Source organism: Cryptotermes secundus, unplaced genomic scaffold (assembly GCF_002891405.2).
Source record: "Cryptotermes secundus unplaced genomic scaffold, Csec_1.0 scaffold859, whole genome shotgun sequence".
In the NCBI taxonomy this organism is placed as follows: Eukaryota; Metazoa; Arthropoda; class Insecta; order Blattodea; family Kalotermitidae; genus Cryptotermes; species Cryptotermes secundus.
The window spans coordinates 1503803-1525331 of record NW_019723915.1 but is presented as its reverse complement, the minus strand read 5'-3'; the positions used below and the strand labels follow the sequence as shown (position 1 = coordinate 1525331).

General features: G+C 40.9%; 1 protein-coding gene across 6 annotated transcripts in view; it reads right to left on the bottom strand.

The window, feature by feature from the left end:
• LOC111862160 (nucleolysin TIA-1) overlaps positions 1-21529 on the bottom strand; it is an 872186-nt gene that overhangs the window by 192012 nt on the left and 658645 nt on the right. For all 6 annotated transcript variants that reach the window (XM_023847344.2, XM_023847339.2, XM_023847340.2 and 3 more), the window contains one exon: positions 848-923. In XM_023847344.2, the coding sequence (XP_023703112.1) occupies positions 848-923 (76 nt within the window). The remainder of the gene's footprint in view (positions 1-847; positions 924-21529) is intronic.

Sequence of the window (21529 nt, the reverse complement as noted above, 5' to 3'; positions counted from 1 at the left end):
TCCGTCGTCAGGTGGAGCATACTCAGTTGGGTCCACTCAACAGAGCTAGTCCCTACCTCCTATGTATCGTCACAAAGTTTTAGAATTTATGAAAGGTTATCTGCTTGCAGATTCCCACAATATTTTGAACGGGTGGAAGAACTACTTCTCTCGGCTATTGAATGTACTCGTACATACGGTTAATGACGCTAGGCAGATGGAAATACACATAGCTGAGCCATTAATTTCTGAGTATAGTCCTACCGAGATTGTAATTGCTACTGCCAAGTTGAAAAGGTATTATCGCCAGGTACACAAAATATAATTTTACCTGTAGTTTTGTCTGACTGTAAAACTTGGTCTTTCACATTTAGAGAAGAACATAGTCTGGAGGTGTTTGGGAACAGGGTGTTGATGTGAATATGTGGATGAAATAATAGGAGGCTGTAGAATGAAGATCTTCGTGACTTATTTCTCGCAAAATATTATTAGGATGAATAAATAAAGAAATTTGAGTTGATATAAATGTAGCACGCATGGGAGAGTAGTGCGTATAGGGTTCTGGTAGCACACGGATTGTAGGATAATATTAAAATGCATCACTGAGGACTAGAATGGGGTTTGGACTAGATCCATCTGACTGACAACAGGAACTAGTGACTGGCTCTTGTGAACACGGTAATGAGCTTTCTGTTTCCACAAATTTCTGGAATCTTTTTAAGCGGATAAGGAACTGTTAGTTTCTCAAGAAGGGCTCAGTTAGTTGATTGTTTATAAGAACATGATAGTGACTTTCAAAACTATTCAACGAACGAAAAACACGATAGGAACGCAATAGACGTAATAGTGACAACAGTTGCCAACTTACCGCTTTTTTGACGAAGGACACGAACCCATAACCTTTGGACTTCAAAGTCTGAGGGTCTCTCACCACTCTGCAGTCGCTGTAAAAACAAAACATAATTATTTTTAATGTCTACAGGCGTAATTATATGAAACTGAATAACACTTTATGGATAAGTCTGTAATGCATCAACTGACGTGGGAGGAAGTCTGTCTGCTTCAAACACGCAACCAAACACCCTCATCGCTTTCTCTGTTCGTTTCCATTAACAGATCTGTTGCTGTAAGGTTACTGGGTGGGGTGACGAGAGCTTCTTACCAAAGTTCCCCAGTACTTCGGCTGCTAGGTCACAAATATATTTTTGCATTTAACCACGCGAATTAGGAATTCGGAACAAAAACACTATTCTGACTTTGGGGTGAGCAATTTAAATCAATCAACGCCATTTGCATTTCCTCCTATCGATAGAATTATCTCAGTTACGCAAGACGGGAAGAAGCGCTCCAGCTGTTTTTATCTCAGAAATGGGGGGTGAGTTCCGCGCTCCGGCCTCTTTCTGCTTTGCCCATTTAGTTCAGAACTTCATGAGTGCTGTAATAGGTTTGGATACAGTGTGATGATGAGACGAATCCATGCCCCTGTCAAGACTCAAATCCCGGACCTCTAGTCTCTATGCTCTCACTTTACCGACGAAATACTCCACTAATTAACTATGCAGCTGAATAAGCTGTTCACTCTCTGGTACAGAATGTTCTTCCAGAAAGTGTATTTATTGGACTGATCAAAGATGGGGGGTTGTTATGGAATATGAGAAATTCATCTTCATCATCATCATCATCATCATGTCACGGAGATGGTGCGCTTGGTACCGAGTTCCGGCCTCACTTGTCATACATTTCTTGTTACAGATGGTCTGTATGTGTTTGGTCACTGATTTATCGTTCAACAAGATGTCAACTTGGAAAACGAATATCTTTGTAAGTCGCTATGAGGTTCATGATTTGTACTTTTCACCAAATATTATCGGCGTGATCAGATAAATCAGGATAAAATTGGGGAAGCTAATACGCTTGGGGGAGAGATATTCATATAGATAATTTTAGTTGGAATATCTGTAGATGAAGACCTAGATGTAGATGGGAGGATATTATTAAAAAGGAAATAAGATACGAGGATGTTTACAGAATTAACAAGACTTAGGATAAGGATCAATTGCGTACTCCTGTAAACAAGGTTCCATAAAATGTTAGAAATTTCGCGACTAGGTATGAGACCATTAGCTTCTCAAGAAAGCTTTTGCTCACTGGAGCTAGTTACTTAACTTGGTGGGTTAACGTTGATTTTGTATTCGGTTTAATCAGAATCCATCACTGTGATCACAAGAGCCTGCAGAAGGACGCTATACTAAACCATCTCAATTCATTTCATATCTTAAAATAGCATAACATAAATTAAAAGACAAAAGAAAGAAGTAAGTCGTTCCATTACTGAGAAAGTTGCTTCTCATTTCACTCGGTAAGGAAAGCTTGTTACGGGAGTTCAATGCGCAGCATACTATGGCCTTGGCACCCACACTGTGTAGCTACAGTACAATTTCTAATCTTATTCCAAGATTTCTCTTTTCCTTTTTATCCTATTTCGTGTTCTACTTTTTGAATTTCTCTGTTGAATGGACGTCGAGAGGAGAGGGGTTGGCTTTTCGTAACGAGAGAGGGCGCGGGAGTAGTGCGGGTCTGCCAAACCTGGAGGGCAATTTCTCTTGCGGTGTACAGGGACTTGGCATTGGTAGGTGGGCAGGTAGACGGGGAATTGATTGGGGAGACGCAAGGAAAATCTTGCCTGCTTCTACACACTCTCCGCCCGTGCTTTCTGTCTGGGTGAGTACAGATGTTTGAACATATAACGCCCACCTATCCGACTGATGAAGCATATTTCGTGTCTTCAAAGTCGGAAAAGGACTGTAAGTATAGAGCAAGAAGTTATGGGAAGGCATCGTGATGCTTTTCTACCCTTAAAATTTCAATCTACGTGTATATAGAGAGACAAGAAAGGGCTATACATTACTACTGTACACTTGATTGACACGACACGTTCTTGTGAAATCGATATGGGCAGTGATTTCACTTTCCTCAACGGAGTCCAGACCGACTCTCTGGAGCCAATCTATTTTCCTATCCAATGGAGAGCGACGGGTCTTTCCCAAAGGGTAAAGCAGCCGGGGAGAGACGCCGACCGATCACCTCCAACTTGTGCACAGATTAAGAATGCATGGAGCTATACCTCCATTGTCCCATACGTGCTCATGGCGTGATGCTCAGTTAAGTACATGCGCAGTTTCACCATTTAGTACCTTTCCTGCGCACGATTCCCCCAAACAGGCCTACATGTTCCCACCATACGGCCACTGAAAAATGAAGAAAATGTGAAGCAACTCCATGGAATTGAGAAGCCACCAGTCGCTCAGCTACTCAAGAATTTCACAATAATTTGCTGAACCTGGAGGTTCATCACTGTTCACATGAGTCGTCCATTGGCCCTTATCCTCAGCTAGATGAATCCAGCCCATTGCATCCCACGCTGTTTCTCTAACGCCCACTTAATATTATCCTCCCATCTATGTCTAGGTCGTCCTAGTGGTCTCCTTCCTTCTGGCGTTCCCATCGAAACCGCACACACATTCCACTTGGTACTCCGACGTCGTCTGCTACTTACAAATATTCCCAAAATCAGGGGTTCATACACTGGCCCATTTGAGACACAAGTGACTCACTCCTAGTACGCGTACAAACACAGACAAATTAATTGACTCCCTGACTAATTATTTTTTTATTGTTAGTGGGGTGGGACTAAGTCACTTGTACTGCGGCCACTTCTGGCCTATTGTACCAGCCCCAGATGATAGGTGAGGGTGACTGTGAAGCAATTGCTGGAATGAAGATTGGCAGGAGAAACTGAAGTACACGGAGAAAACCTGCCCCAGCGCCACTTTGTCCACAACAAATACCCACTTGACCGGACCCGGGATCGAACCCGGGCCGCCGCGGTGGGAAGCCAGCGACTAACCGCTTGAGCTATGCCGCGGCCCCTGACTAATTAATTAAATAAAGAGCTAAATTAACAGAAAAAGTAATTAAACGACTTGATTGGCTCCCTGGTACTGGTCTTTCTTGTAAAGTGTATAGTTGGTAATACAGTCATGGATTTCTCTATCTTTATGGCATATTAAGATTTATTAGGGTGTCCAGTTCACACAAACACACACATAACTTGTCTATGCTCAATTATAACATTATTATCTCGTCTATGTTTAGGTCTCCCAAACATCAACTGAGAATCAGTGACCAAGAATTTCATAGTGTTCATTTTGCTAAAACATATTTTATATTAAAATTAGTTGTCACATCAACTTACAAGTGCACCTGAGTTTATACATATTTCTTACTTCCCCACACCTTACAAAAATTCAACCGATGTAATCCCCCCATACCAAATACTATCGGAAGCTACCTGGGTTACGAAATACGCAGATGAGAAGAGAGTCGGAAATAATCTTACAGCTATGCGTTCATTTTGTAGCAGAGGGTGTTGTGTTGTTACAGAGAAGAGCATTGGAACTCGGCCTTCAACCCCTTGTGACTCCCCCACCCCCTAGCGGGCGTCTTTCCGTTACTTGGCTCAGTTTTCTCTTCGTACAAGCTTGCATTGCGACTTCCAGCAAGAAAAAAGGAAACAGACTTCCATGAGTCTGTAAGAGAGTTAGAAGATGAAGAGAGGTAGATCATCAAACGTCGGTTTCGGGTTAAGCCCCACTGCAATCAGTCTCATTGATGGCTGGCTGCACCAAGTACATAAGCTTTGACCCGGTTCAAGACTTGTTAATCAGCAAAAAATAAGGAGACTGAATGAACAAGTTTATTGGGCGTTTCTCCGGACGATATGGACTAGCTCTATCTATTGAACCCAACTGAGTAGGTTTTACCTGAAGATGGAGACAGAATGCAGTCTCCGAAACGTTGTGTTTTGAAAAACAAACATGGCGGGTTTTAGATATAGACAAGACGATGGATAATGTCCATAAACATAATATTTGTATCAATGTATCATCGTCACAAACTTTTAGATCTTATTAACCTACAGATCGTAACTACAAATAATGATGAGACTATTGCTATGTCACACAATTTACAATCACTCCACTCAGTCTATTTCCACTGGTCTTCACCATCCGTTTCCTCGCAACGGATTTATAACACAGGAACATAAAATTCTCCCAATACCACTTCACTGTAGCAAATATAAAATCTTCAACTCACACATTAAATCTTCATCGGCTGACTTCTTGTACTCTTCTATATTCCTCCAGCTTCGGAATTCTGCTCACTTACGTAGAAGCAGCATGGATACGCCTCACAGAAAACACACGTCACGTGATTCCTATCCAGCGAATTCATTGACGTGCTAACCGTTGTCTAGTAACGAGCTATAACATTCGGCCACTGAGAAACAGCTTCCATTTTGCACGTTGGAACGTGCCTAGTAATGGATTTACATGTCACGATATTAAAATGGTTCTTAAGTAATTAGGGTGTGAAGATGCGAACTGGGTTTACCTGTCTGAAGACATGGACCAGTGTCGGGTTCTTGTGAACACAGTAATTAATTTCCAGTTAGCTACTCAAGAAGAACTCTGATTGATGAACTTAGTAGTTGAAACAGGGAAGGGTTGGATTCTACAGTGAAAAATTTCATATTAATTTTTTTTAATCGTATGAGTCCAATATACCCATGGCTTTAAATGAAGCTTAAATAGGAGTCATTAATTTTATCGTAAAACCACTGACCGTACAAAAAGCTGGCCCATAACATAAATCGTACATCTCATTAGGATCTACAACATTTATATTATATACTTGTACTTAATAGAACTGAAGGGAAAATATTTCCTGTGAGCAATATATCTGGAATGCAATTACCTTCTGAATAAAATTTTGTGTCTACAACAGATGAACATGAAGGCTCAAGAAATAAGTGAAGTATTAACATAAGTATTTTGAAAAAACATGTTTTTTTTCTATTTATAGCTTACGTACGAGTGTATGTTATGACTTAAAGGTTCTATGTAACATGTGGATCGAAGCAAGAAGTGAATCCATTCATGCCCACGGATGCAGAGCTTAAAATTTAAATTCCCTTGAAGAAACACGTTTCTTCGTAAAGGATCTGTCCCACAAGAGATTGTTTGTGAGTTAGGGTTTCCTTCACTACCCCACGTCTCTGCGGTCTGTCATTTCTTGTGCACTTTGTTTACAGCAAAGAGAATGCAAAGCAACTTCTTGTACAACCAATAATTCGTCATTTTTCCCAGTGAGCGTATTTATGTATCCCCTGCCGTCGCCATGTTTCGTTACGATTGCCCTCTACAGGCGAAACCTGCAAGTACACAATGGCACCTATTACCCAAACAAATCTGGAGCGATTTTCTACCTGTTGATATGTTCCTTTCAGCCGTGTCTGTCTTGGTTGTTTCGCCGCAGATTTCCGAAATGAATTACCTTGCATTTCGTTACGTTATCACAGTAAACAAGGATCCTTTCCTTAAACATAACAAAGTAATCTTTGTAATGGAGATGCGGTATGCTTTCTGGGGGTAGCAATCGAGCTTCTTTCACAATTTAGATACTCTGTGTGCTTCAGATGGTTCACCTACAGGTCTGTAGAATTTTACACTGCAATATCTGATACTCTGTTGCGCTGTGTTTTTGGACTTCTCAGCAGCCCGTTGCAAAATACATTTGAGACGACTGGTCGAGCTGCTATATATTGCAGATATGTCCAGACAGAATCAGCCGGGTAAACGGCTGAAAGTGATGCAGACAAAGGACTCTAGTGGTAGCTGGAGGCTCAACCTCATGCCCGGCCAGACTCTCTTCTCACAAACACAAGCGGCAATGCTTAAATTACAGCTCTCTTCAGAATATGACTGTTTCGACTCTCATCACTTTGTCTCTCGGAGGAAGTGCAGCTCTGTCAGAGTTTCACACGGAAGATGTTTTTTATTTCGGGAGAGGAAAAGTATAAAAAGGAATCGTCATTGAGGGTGGAATAAAGAAGAGGCAAAGAACCAACCACAACACATGTTTTTGTGAAATATCGAATACGGAGCTCCAAAACATCGAGTAAAGAATCTGACCTTCGTGCAAAATGGAACTATATGATCCAGGAGACCCACGTGCTGTCTCTGGGGCAGAGAAAATCAGAACCCAGACTTCTGCAAGGTTCGTTAATATAGTTTTGCAAGAAAGTGGTTACGTCTCACTTCAATTAAACGAAGAGCGAAAGGGGAGAAGAGAGAGATCAGAGTAGGTGCATAAGAAAACTAGGAGAAAGACAGAGAGAGAGAGAGGTGTTACCTAAGATAAAAGAAAAGACACAGATGAAGAGAGCTGAAAAAAATCAAAGTAAGACAGAGAATGGAAGCGGATTAAAAAAATGAAGATCTTAATGAAAAAAGACAAATAAACAGGAAGAGAGGAGAATAAAGAGAAAGAAAAAAGAAATAAAAAGAGATATGAAAACAACAAATTAAAAATATAGACGGAAAAAGGAGACTGAAGGGAAGGAAGAAACAGAGAAAACTTTCTACTATTTTATAAGAGTCATACTATGTTCAGAAAACATGCACTAAATGAGAATAAAGAATAGAGACTCCGTAACATGAAATCTTGCATAAATACAACTATGTTAGAGCGAGACTACAAACTCTGTCTGTGGTTGGCAGACTGCTAAGGGCGTTATGTGTCATGTGTTTGTGCTTTGCACATCGCAACCAGAAACAATGGAGTAACATGGCAGGATTCACACAAAACAAGCGGGACTTCACAACGCCTGTGTATGTGCCCACAGTACCTCGATCGAGGCTCGGTCAGTGCACTGGCATCATCGGGCAGTCCAGACAAATCCCAACAGAGTACCTTTAAATTAGGTATGACATCCTCGGTTAACACTTTCGGTATTGTACAGTTTGGAACAGTAGTTGGATCGAAGAGGTTACAACTCAACTAAATGAAATGAAATTGTGACGCAGAAAGAGCAACAGTAAGCACATGCAGGGCTATGTGCTTCCTTTATTTACTTCAATATGCTGTCGATATCTCAGATTATATAGCGTCGAATCATATTATGATTGGTGAAGAATGTGTTCGAAAGGTTGTGACAGGAAGCAGTAGTAGCCTAACAAAGGTCCTGCCCCAGTATTTGCAAGTAGGGACTGAGGAAAAATACGAGATAACTTAGAATAACCGGTGTTCCGACAGAGATTCGTATCGAAATTTCCCGAATATGGAGTGCACATTGAATCTGATGGTGGTCGCACTGCTTGGACCGAGTTGGAGTTGTCCCTCCAAGTCAAGTCACAGATACTAACAAATATACATACACACATACGTACCTGCAGAGTTACTGTTACAACAATCTGCTTAATTACGACGCATGGAGCACAACAGAATTATGAAATCAGTAACCAAATGCAAACCCTATGAAAGAAGATTATTTTGACGCCGAAAGAAGATTTCGGGATATCAGTTAGAAACGTACCAAGATTCCTTAGCATAATGAGTGAAGAATAAGATTAAGAATAAGAAAAGAAGAACGCTTGTCCGATGTACGCCTGACGTTACAGAACATGACATGTTACAGCAGAGGAGCTGACATCTTCCGGTTACATTTTAAACTGTTAGTTCGATGTCCCTCTTACGATACCAGATTACTTTTCTACATCACTGTACTGGCCAGCTACAACTTTCTTTTTAAATTTATCCATTTGTACCGAACAACGCGGAGGAGAAGCTCCTGGAATTCGAATATCGACAGATATGTTTGCGCGGTAGTCAATGCGAAACATCACACAGAGAAACAAATGCCGCCATGTGAACTGACATATGCTGATTAACATGAACAATTCTCGGAAGTGTAAGCTGAAAGGGAACGCCTGACCGTGAAAGGGCAGATATTGATATTACGTAATTACAAGTCTATAACTTGCACTGCTGATTAAGTGACGTTAAATAAATTGATATGCAATACAATTTTAAGCATATGTTGTGTAGTATCTGTAACGTCGATTAGCTCTGGTAAAAGAGATCTGTTCCTTCAGTCTGTATGTTTGTCAGAATCCGTATGCAGCAACTCCCACGATAATGAATGAATTTCGATGAAACTTCAGCTACTACTAGACGTTACTGGATGAATCAATTTGGACTCGTATTAGTCAGAAGGAACCTTCGTTTGACATGATGATCAAATAAAAACTACTCAATGTTAAAGAAAAAAGATAAGAAAAGGGTGAAATTAAAAATATTGTTAACAATATGTGTGTATGTGTGTATGTATGTATGTATGTATATGCACATATGTAGCTCTGTGGATTTTATTTGAAGCGTTTTAGACACGCCACGTATCCGAGGGAAAAGATTCGAATATTTTGACTGTCTGAAAGTGGACATTAGCAGTTTTGCAACAAAACTTATTATTGTTAATATCTGAACTGATTATCACAAATTTCTATTCTAGTCTTATCATGCTTGAATTATACTGTTGACCAGGTAACTCACCTACCTTTCGGGCCAAACATCGTGTCTAGCTAACTTACTTCACTTCCGGTTCAACAATGGTGGAGTAATATGTAGCCTAACTAACTCATTTCACTCACTCACTTATGGAGCTGAGCCCTTCTTGAGAAGCCGCCAATTGTGCAGCAACTCAAGAATTTCATAGCATTTTACGGAACCCGAAGGTTCATAACCGTGTTCACAAAAGCCCTCCACTCTCTCAATCCTGAGTCAGATCAATTCAATCCATACCATCCCATTCTATATCTCTAAGATCCTACGCCTTGATCTTCCCAGAGTTCTCTTTCCTTCTGGCTTTCCCACCAATATCCTATATGCATTCGTGCTACATGCTCTAGCCACTTCATCTTCCTGCATTTGATAATTCTAATTATACTTGGAGAAGAATACACGTTATGAAGCTCCTCATTATGAAGTTTTCTCCAACCTCCTGTCACTTCATCTCTCTTCGGTCCAAATATTCTCAACACCCTATGTCTACGTTCCTCCCTTAAAACTCACTTCACTTCCGGTTCAAAATGGATGACTATATTAGGTAGTTGTTTCAATTGATTTCTGACTCAAAATGGTGGAGGAAAGTTGGCGGGCGGGTTGAAAAATCGACTTTTATCTGCAATAGCAGCAGATTTGTACGAGGAGTTTGTCGACTGATCAATTCTGTTGTGTCTTGGATTATTTATTTATTGATGATGTATTTAAAGGCGCTGCCAGTCGCTCGGACTATATAATGACGAATGAGTGCGATAGGTGACCAGTAAATTGAGCGAGGATCTGGAAGGAAGCGGTTGTGTCTATTTAAGTTATTATCCAACAGGGACTGAACAAACCCACTGAGAACTGGGATCAGGATACCCAGACTATGGGTCAAGATTTGAACACTCGCCCTCCCGAAAACGAAGGAGTGCCACACACTCAATCTCAATGTCCGGTCTTGTGTCACAGACTTCCTTCCATGTTGTTTAGGGGTTGCACTCTCTAGCCGCGATCTCGTTACTTGCTGAGAGGATGAAACCAATTCTTGGCTGGCTGCAATATCATTCATTTTGCTCACTGGCATAGGATAAGAAAATAAGAAAGAAATATTATGGGCAAGAAGCTCACTGTGGTCTCTACTGCATGACCCCAACCAACATACTTTCGTTCATTATTCTGCAGCCATAAAAACAAATCTTCTGTGGCAAGTAGTAGTGAGTTCTCATAAGATTTAGGATTCAAGTGTCTCTTTCAGTTAAATTTTATCCTTAGTGCGCAGTCGCAAAGCCTGGCGAAATTCAGCGGGGAAAAAATGTCCTTCGTATCTTCATCCTTTACCTCCTTCATTCACTATATCATCATCCTTCTTCCGGTACAGTTGTGAACATACAGCTGCCATCTGTGTAAATGTATCAGAACTACAACGCACTGTAGCGGCATAAGATACACACATAAATAACATACAACGCAGTCAGGAACCTTTCCTTTCAACAAGTCTGTACAATTAGTGTAGATTAGATTTTTACAGTCCCACGTGCAACACTATGATATTATTTATTAATTTATTAAAAGTTATTAAGTTTAAAAGTTTAGATGTCCATCTCTACATGTTCAATAAATATGGTTATCATCAGGTGTTGAAATGTTAGGCAAGGAAACTAATCTCTTCTGTTGTTGCTTATGTTGCTAACAGCACCCTCGATGCGCTTGTGTGTTTGAGATGGTCGGTTGTATTCTCTCTTGTGTGTTGCTCTGCGTCTCTTTTTGGTTCTGCAAAGGCCGCATCGGTGGAAATGACATAATGTCATATGACAATGGTATAGTTTAACAAGAGAAGTAATCCCCTGCTACGCAACGGCAAACTAAACGCACGTGACTACACAGTACAGAATTGTTAGAAGCGGAGTTTTGTGGGCGGTCCGTGCCCAGCCTATATGAGAACCAACAGGAGTTCTTATTCAGTCAGTATTCTCGTCAAAGAGGATGTTACTTAAGAACTATGACCGCTAGTGTTCAGTTGCAAGAAAGAATTTCTGGTCGTGAGACTCAAGGGTTTTGCACCAAGACGAGTTGATTTGCGATAAACCGTTAGTCGTAAAGTAACTCTGACTCTGTCTCTTAAGTCTCTCGAGAAGTGAGAATTGCTCTCAAGGGATAGGTGCGAGGGAGTCGTCAGCCAGCGAGAGCAGGAGCTATTGAACACGGAAGCTGAGCCATAACATAGCAACGGCTAGTGAGGAGAAACTGAGAAGAATTAACGTGTAGTGTAGTTAATTGTACAGTGCGTCAATAGGTGAGATCGTTATAATTATCTGTAGTTACGATTTATAAGCATTCAATGAATACAAACCCCGCATCTAGTCACTAATATGTGACAGTAATTGAGCATACCGCCAAATAGAAACAATTTTGAGAAACACTACTTCACAGCTGTTAAAAACGGAATCAATTTTACGTCACATATCAATCACAAAAGCTGTAAACATAGAGGGAACGAGTGAGACAATCGAGGGTCAATCTTGAAGATTGCTTATTTTTCACATGGCAATATCCCATTCATCCAACTGCGAAACAATGTCGCTTTTGTTTAACCTCCCATACGCGTTAATATTCTGTTATATGCCACCTCTACGACCCTAAAGATAGGAGTCAAGTGAACTACAATGCTTCGAACAAAAAAGGGGTAGAATACAATACTGGCATGTGGTCGATATATTGTCTATGTGTGGCAGGTATCGAGTATCGATAAACAGACTGGTTGAACGTTTCCCTGGTGATTTCAGGGTATAATTGATGTCACTGTATATCGTGGCGCCTGATAAAGCCATGACGGGTTGGTATCTCTTGTGGATGTAGGCGTGCAGCTACTGTCCTGGGTGGGGTGGACGCATGCACCGGTCTGTGGTTTGCATACTCGATGTAACAAAACACGACTGAAACTTTTCTATTGAAGCTCCCGCGTTTCTTGTGTCTAGGTACCAGGTCACGGAAATACAGATGCAAAGCATTATGCAGCAGTTGTAGGTGAGATGTCAACTTCATGTTCAAGCCATTCCACTCCCGTGAAAAGATATCCCCACGCCCGTCACGCCGTAGCCTCTGTATAAGGGGCTAGGTGTTCCAGTACTAATATTGACTGAAGAAGAGAGAAACCACGTGTCTGTCTTCTGTCCCGGAGTGTGTTATCTCGGTCAATAACTTAATTTAATGACGATTAGTTTAATAAAGAAGCTAATTTGGAATGATGCAAACAGGCAGACGTTGAGTTTGTATCCAAATCCGCTGTTTATAATTCTGAATCACTGTAGATATTCCGAAAAGCTAATCAGCAACAGAGGTACTGTACTCTACAGAGTCATAAATTCTACTGTTGGCATATACGCATAGATGCTTAAGCGATTTATTGTATTTATGTCGTTAATATTCATAGCACCGAAAAACATAGGCATGCAAAACAAGAATTATGGACTTTTACGAGATTTAAATTTTAGGATGTATGATAATTATGCTGCGAGGGATTACGAGAAAATGTATGCAGTTAGGCTGGACTTCGTGTATGGGAGGAGTACACTGTTCCGATATTGACAAAAGTGAAAAATTTCGACAGCTTTTGTAATGCAGACACTCAGCAACAAATTTAATCCATATCTGTCAACTGTCTTGGAAGATGAATTGTGCGGAGTAACGCACGTGGAGGATCTCCCTATTATGTATTCATTTTATGCAACTAGTTTTGAGCAGCGAACAGCAAGCCAGATCATGATAGGAAAGCAACGTTGAACACATTCACAAAACTCTCTTTTAACGAAGAAAGGGACTTAAAATCTGATAACCACACTCAAATCATCTTCAATAAATTTCGTTACACTTGTCCAGCATTTCAGTTATGTATGCGCTTAATGTTCTCCCTGTACCAGTCTTTAACAACTTCAACGATATGAAGGACAGATCAACAATGTAGCACAGTAACAACTAAATAATGAGATCTAAAATTTGTGACGATGGTGTATTAATACAACTAGTGTATTTCTGGACATTACCCAGCGTCCTGCTTTTATTTAAAACACATGATGGTTCTCTGCTGCTAGCCCCATACGTGTGAACATTGTCTTAACTACAGCAGATGGGTTGTGCTGCGCTCGGTTTGCATATCGTATCTTGTGTTGGTACAGGTCTCCGGAGATGGTGACTAATCCTATCGATTTAGCTCAAGTGAGAGGTTCCCTGTGAAGACGGAAACAGAATCTAATCTCCGAAACGTCGTATTTTAAATGGAACTAAGACGATGGATAATATCCAGAAACATAATAGTTGAAATAATAATTTTTACAGCAACGTAACTAAGTAAACGTGTAGGATTTGAGGTTCTCACAGCGGTCGTTACGAACAGCTCCCTGGGAAATAATGTCGTGTTTTTTTCTCTCGTTCCCACTTTGGAGTATAGGGCTGATTTCTCAGCTTGTTGATCATTTTACAGATGGTAGGACTCCTTGGAAGGGTAGCAAGGCTCATACCTAAACACAGATCAATACAAACACATCAAACATCCATGCCCTGAGTGGGATTCGAACCCACGATCCCGGCTTCCGAGCGAGCGAAGACAGTACATGCCTTAGACCGCTCGGCTACCGAGACCGGCACAACGTCGTGTATGCTGTTGGAATTGAACCGATGTTCCGGAACATGATTTACCAGAAGACAGAACTTATCAACTGAATAACCAACTACAACCAAGAGAATAATTAAAAGAAAGGAGTGGCCACTTAAATAAAGAATTCAGTAACCAACTGAGTGCTAAAGCACACTAACATAAGGGGATGCTGCAACTTATCTTACACAGCTACTCGTATGTGCATAAACTTTGCGTTTTGTGACGTCACTCCTGCGGAACGTACACGTATAGCAAGCTGCAAAATCTTGTTCCCACTTTTAACACCGGTCATTACCACTGTTCTATTCTTCGAAATTATTTTCAAGCCCAATGATTCACAATGGCCACACAGGGGGGCTTGCAACTCCCTTGGTTAAGCTCACGACTGGCCATTACTCGGCACAGTATCGCAAGTGGCGATCCCAAAGCTAAGCTTTGTTCTGTGACAACGAAAAAAAGACTCTAAATGTTTTGTAGGCGTTTAGCACTAAGCAGAAGTATTTTCGCATGTTATGGCCGCCCAAAGGGACCGCTGGATTTTGATCAATGAGGGAATTCAGATTGTAACTTCATTATTTGAAATATAGCTTTTGGAAAGGGCTATAATACTCACTTTCCTTTCATCTCATGCATGAATATATCGAGAGGCTAATATGAATCAAAACTGATTTACCTGTTTCTGGTGATAATGTCCACTAACTGAAACTTGCCTGATATAACCTTTCCGTCATCATACTTGTAATTTATAACACATAAAACATGCTATGGTAACATTTCTGACCGAACTACATAAAAATTTCAAATTCACAGTTGTAACATTTAATTGATTACAGTTACCAAACACGTACCTAAGCACAGGTTCCACGCCACTGAACATCTTCACTTTACGTCCTACAAAATAATAAGTTAATAAGAGCCTGAATATTGAAGGCGTGTCCAAAACATAAAAATTAGAATATACAAAACTATAATTTTGCCTGTGGTCTTGTATGGGTGTCAAACTTGGTCTCTGACATTAAGGGAGGAACATAGACTGAGAGTGTTTGAGAACAGGGTGTTGAGGAGAATAATTGGACCGAAGAGAGATGAAGGGACAGGAGGTTGGAGAAAACTGCATAATGAGGAGCTTCATAACTTGTACTGTTCTCCAAGTATAATTAGAATGATCAAGTCAAGGAGGATGAAGTGGGCAGGTCATGTAGCACGAATGGGGGAGAGGAGGAATGCATATAGGATATTGGTTGGAAAGCCAAAAGGAAAGAGACCACAGGGAAGACCAAGGCGTAGGTGGGTGGACAATATTAGAATGGATCTTAGAGAGATAGCATGGGAGGGTATCGATTGGATTGATCTGGCTCAGGATAGGGACCAGTGGAGGGCTCTTGTGAACACGGTGATGAATCTTCGGGTTCCATTTAAGGCTGGGAAATTCTTGAGTAGCTGCAGAACTGGCGGCTCCTCAAGAAGGGCTCAGCTCCATGAGTAAGTAAGTAATGTAACTAATACAGCTACATGAGCGTCCTTTCCACCTCAGAAACTCGCACAGCCGTAATGTTGGTGCAACTGGTGACAGGAAATTAGACAGTGCGAAGGTGGGTTACACAGCAATTATTCCCGTCCATACCAAGTTTCATAAAAATCCTTTAGTTCATGCAACATCTTTAGGAGTCACATACAAACACGCACACTGACATGCCATCATAAAGAAGTATTCCATATTATGCTACAATAGGCTTATTGTTTCAAAACTATTTATATCTGACAGTGTTGCTCTGTTAACATTGGTTTCCAGAGGATCTGGGAAGAAGTTCTTCTGTACCTCACTAGCACGCTGTTAGGGCCAACAGAAGGAGCAGAGTTACCTGAAATCTAGAGACAGCTTCTGTTAGGATCGCTCTCATAGTCACACATGCCGCAGCAACTTTTATCTAACAGGTCACTCACCACGCGAAACCATAACTCTTTGTTTTCCTTGTTGAAATATCCAGATTATAGCTATTTGTTACGATTTGTAGCTAAGAGTAGCTGTTTGTAAACCATACTCAGATTCTGAAAATATGACTTGCTCTGCTTGCGTGCTATCGTTGGAAAACTGTTCTTCCTAAGAGTCGAGAATGACGTCAGGGGAGGGAGGCACTCGTGCGGATCGGATGCAAGATGAATGTTTCACCATCTGCCCGTACACTGAAGGAAATAGTTTTCCGTTAGAAAATGAATAAACCCAAGAGTTCATTACCGGTAAAGGTGAAGCTATCCTTGCAATAGGCTGAGAAGGCCATAGAGTTGTGAGATATCAAGGCTCCCACATTTTCTAGACAATCGGCTCACAGATGACGGTAAGGTTGTCAGCCTAACGCGCCGGCAGCCCTTTACTTCCAGGAAGATTCCTGGTACTCATTTCTGTTAGAGGCTGAGTCGACCCAAGGGCCATAGTGAGGCTGGGAGGGTTTGGTCAAACGAAAAGAAAAACAAATGACCTGATGGGGAGCTGGGACAGCGTATTTGGTACAGCGACTGCATAAGGACTGAACGACAGAGGGGTCAAAGTTCGAGTCCAGGTAAGGGCAGTGAATTGTGGTCGTTCTATCCCGGATGAATCCACCCTCAGTAAAAACTACCTTTCCAAGTTCTATAGCAATATACTGGAAATGATTAGGAATAAAGTTCATGGGAAGAAGATTTTCGTTTCTATTGATGAGACCTGCGACAGGGGGCTCGCTATATGGCAAACGTCATCATTGGAACCTTGGAAATTGGCGGACCAGGTGAAGTGTTTCTGCTAGAATCCGTTAATCATCCCACAATTTGTAAACTCTTCGACAGGTCGATGTTTGTACTGTGGCCAGAGGGTATACGACACGACGTCGTCTTTCTTTTTGTGACCGATGCGGCCCCATATTTTAAAAGCAAGCAAGTCAATGAAGTCGTTTTATACGAAAATGTTGCATGTTACTTGCCTAGCACATGCACTGCATAGAGTGACGGAGGAAGTGAGATCAAGATTTCCTTAGGTGGATGCTCTAGTGTCGAGGACGAAAAAGATTTTCGTCAAGGCTCCAGCTCGTAAAATGCATTTTAACTCCATGGCTCCTGGTGTTCCATTGCCCCGGGAACCCGTCATTACAAGGTGGGGAACGTGGATTGATGCTGCAATTTACTATTGCTATCAATTTTAGGCAGTGAAAGACAATGTACGTATATATAAGGAAGGAGGAGGATGCGAGGGCAACTGAAGCTGCTCAGAAACAGTTCTCGTGCAGCAAAATGGAAGGACAGCTGGTTTTCATACAGGCAAATTTCAATTCCTTGACGGGGGGAATCAAATGCTTACAGGAGAAAGGAGCAACACTAGAAGATTCTCTCGCTCTCGTGAAAGAAATAGCCAGTGATTTGCAGAAAGTGTCAGGGTACATTGGTAAAATGGTGTCAAGAAAACTGAAAAATGTTCTAGATAAAAACTCAGGTTATGAAACATTATGCAGCATTTCTCAAATTCTGACAGAAGAGTCCTTCAGCGCTTTCAGTATTGAAGAAGAACTTACTGCTAGTGATTTGGTACACTTCAAGTGCGCTCCCATTGTGTCTGCAGATGCGGAAAGGAGTTTCTCCAAGTACAAGAATGTGCCGTCGGACAACAGGTGCTCTCTCACTTTCGAGAATCTCCACATGTTGACATTCATCTATTGCAACTCTGAAGGAGGTGGCATTTAAATATTGGAATATATACCGTATGTGTACATTTGACAAGCGTTCCAAAAAGGGGGAAAAAATCGTATTAAAACATTTAGCTTCAACTTCATCATATATTGCTTAATTTTCAACATAAAAACGAGGACGAACTTAAAAGAGTAACGTTGAGTTCAGAGTGTTAATGAAGATTAAAAATACATTTTAAAACAATTAGTAGATTTTCCATGACATGATATATTTTAGGTAGTTTTTTAACTTTTAGATATTTTTTCTGGATTTTTCAGCCATTTTATAGTCATTTTCTGGATTTTCAGCCATTTTATGTGTAATTTTTCTGGATTTTTTCGGTCATTTTTAAAATATTTTTAGGTCACCAAAATTCGGGCCCTGATGATTAGTAACCAAAGCTAGGGCAATATCCTTGCGTACTTAGTTTTCACTTGCTTTCTCTCATCTCCGGCGCTAAGCAGGGAGGTTAAGAGGTACACGTAAAACTTTGAGACTGGAAACACGTTAACACTTTGCGTTGCATAAGACAGAACGTATGCTTTACTATTTATTATAAAACTGTTATGTATCATTATACGTTAACAAGAGGCTAACATTACTGAGACTAGGATCCTGCATATCTAACTCTAGAAGTCAGTAATTGGGGAGCCGGAATAGCTCAGTCGGTATAGTGATTGGCTATGGGATGGGCGACAGAGGGGACGAAGTTCGAATCTCGGTAGGGGCAAGAATTTTCTCTTTTCAACAGAGTCCAGACCGGCTCTGGGGCCCACAAAGCCTCCTATACAATTGATACCGGGCCCTCTTACTCAGGGGGTAAAGCAGCCAAGACATGAAGCTGACCCCTCACTTCCAACTAGTGCCGAGGTCAAGAAAATCTATACATCCACTCCCCCATACGCCTTCATGGCGCAGTGTTTAATTAGTAAAGCATAGGCATAACTTTATCTTTTTACCTTTTACAAAACGGTAATTTAAAATGACTGTGAATATAAGCCTAAAGGTCGAAGGTAAGTTGGAAATAGGGGTAGACGCTTTTCTAAAAATCGGGCTCAATTTTATCGGGTTCTGTGTTCATTTGCTAACGAATGCGAGGTAGAATTAGAAAAGACAGCGACCGGTATGCGAGTCATGGGTGAATATGAACGGAGCGTCGTGCAACGTCATTAGCTGAGACTTCCGCCCTACGACGGAGCTATTTGGTAACAACATGAACTCTGCATCTTGGTGGCCTTGACTGGCAACCCTCCCACCTCTTTGGCAAGTTTACAGAACCGAGAAGTGCTGTCATGTAATTGAAGGGTTTATTGTGAAAACATATTGAAAGATGAGGGATGTTTTCGGAGTAAACTCTTCACTTAATCACTAACATTCGATTATCAGTTAACAACCCTCCCGCTGATTAATGCTTTCACCAACCCCTGTCATTTACGAATCCCTTTCTGTCAGCAGCATATACACAAATTCTGAGGCGCAACACAGAAAGATTTTCACACTTCAAACAGCGCTGATAAATACGTACATGTACCAACTCCCTCAGCGCCGATTGCAGTGGCCGCGCCGCCTAAGGCATGAACTGACTTCACTCGCTCGAACGCTGGATTCGTGGATTCGAATTCCACTTGAGGCATGGATATCTGTGTGCGTGTATACCGTGTCAGTGTTGTTCTATGTCTAGGTAACGGCCTTGTGATGGGCTGATCCCCAATCGAAGGAGTCCTACCGGTTGTGTAGAGGATTAAGGAAGTGAAAAAAAGGCCAAGGTCCAACAAAAGGACTGTAGAACCACGGATAGATAGATCCTCTCAGGTGTGTTTATAAATTTCGCCTCGATCTCACAAGAATAATGGCTGCATCTCTAAACATTAATCAACTGATCTTTATTTGGTTATGCTGTGTATTTTCTGGGAGACATGAATCAAACTTATTAAATATTTAGGATAAACTTCTCTCTTTAAAGTTCAACACATTCACTTCTTGAGCCATAATTCGATCCGAAATTTCATTGTCATTAGGCATTTCAATTCGACGATGTCTCACTTACAGGAACTGCACAATGGTAGATGAGACGTGAAGATAGTGAAGTTTAAGTACGGATGAGTAAGGAGTCGATCGTTGCCCATTGAAAGATATTTTTTCTAAACTACGAAAAGCCTCATTCAGGATAACAGGCAACTAGAAGAGGTAAGAAGTGGACACATTTCGAGTGCAAACGTGCACAGTTTTCTTTACCCAAACTTCACGAACTTGTTGAGTTTCTGAAGGGGAACACAGGGGAGATATTTGAACATAAGAACAATTACATCAGGAGACGGGGATATCTGCACAAGGAGTGGCTTCGTTATTAGTAATATTCTTAGGACGTATTTAGACGTATTCTTAAGACAGCTACGTAAGAATACACACCTGATGATGGCCATTTAGGGCCGAAACATGTAGTGTGGAGTGAGGGGAAAGAAGAAAGAACTGCAATAAAAAAAACTGTTACACTTAAGACGGTGTTTATCTTATATATATTGTGCGAGTGTAACAGGATGCTCAAATATAATATTCTTAAGACGATAAAACAAAAGAGGATTAGACAGGCAGGATAAGCAGTAAACATAATGATAATAAAAAACGCGTTCAAAACCTTCACTGGGAAACCTCAAGTAAGATGTCACGCGGGAGACCTAGACGTACATAGAAGAATAATGCTATAATCAATCTTAGAGAAATGGAGTATGAAAGTGGAGAATGCGTTGACATGACTCAGATATGGATCAATTGGCGAGGTTTTGTGAGGACCTACAAGAACTTCTGGGTTTCGTTAGAGTAAGGTTGCCCTTGTGCTTAATTAAGCATAACGCCGTGAAGACGTGGGTGTGGAGGTACAGCTCCAAGCTTTCTTAGTCTGTGCAGAAGATGTAGGGGAGTGTGACCACTGGAGTAAAACAACAATATTTTGTTTTCTGAAGGAAGACAGTGTTCCATTAATTAATTCAACTACAAAAGTAATCCGGCCTTGCTGCACTTAGAGAAGTATCGAATTCCACCATAAAATTAAAGTTTACATTCTACGTCGAAAAAAAAGTGGAATAACATGTTAAATTCTGTTAGAGAATACAACAGGTTCCATTACGTGGCCCAAGCTATTAAATTATTGACCGATCGTGATAGCAGAGAAATTGGTTTTATACTGCGGTTCGTTTCTGTTTTATCTCTTTCCCCCCACAACAGCTCATACCAATATTTCGGTTACATTACTGACGGGTCGCGGAACAGGGTTCTTTGGATGCACCATTTATCTACAATCTACTGAACATATTTCCCTCCCCATGCATCTCTGACAGATGCTCTTCTGTTTGGCAACGAACTCCATACACGGGAATATGCATATACATTTTGATTTCAATTCCCATTATATTCTTGAATTGGATTTTTGTTGCTAATGGGTGGACTGTATTATCTTCCTTTAATTTCAACTGGCAAAAGCATGAGAATAATTTATGGTTAAAGTAACTGGCTATATGAACTAATTATATTAATTTTGTTGTTAATGATTGGAATCTTAACATTCTATTACGTGTGAAATTCTGAAAGGAATTCGAGATGTTTAATTTCCTTCAAACGTTTATATTCTAACGTGTATAGCTAGACAACTGCGCGATATACAGCTCGCTTAACCGCTTGACAACAATACATTATCATTGCTAGGTAATAACTCATTACACATAGAGAAGCGCGCAACAATAGAAGCTGTATTTCGCTGCTAGG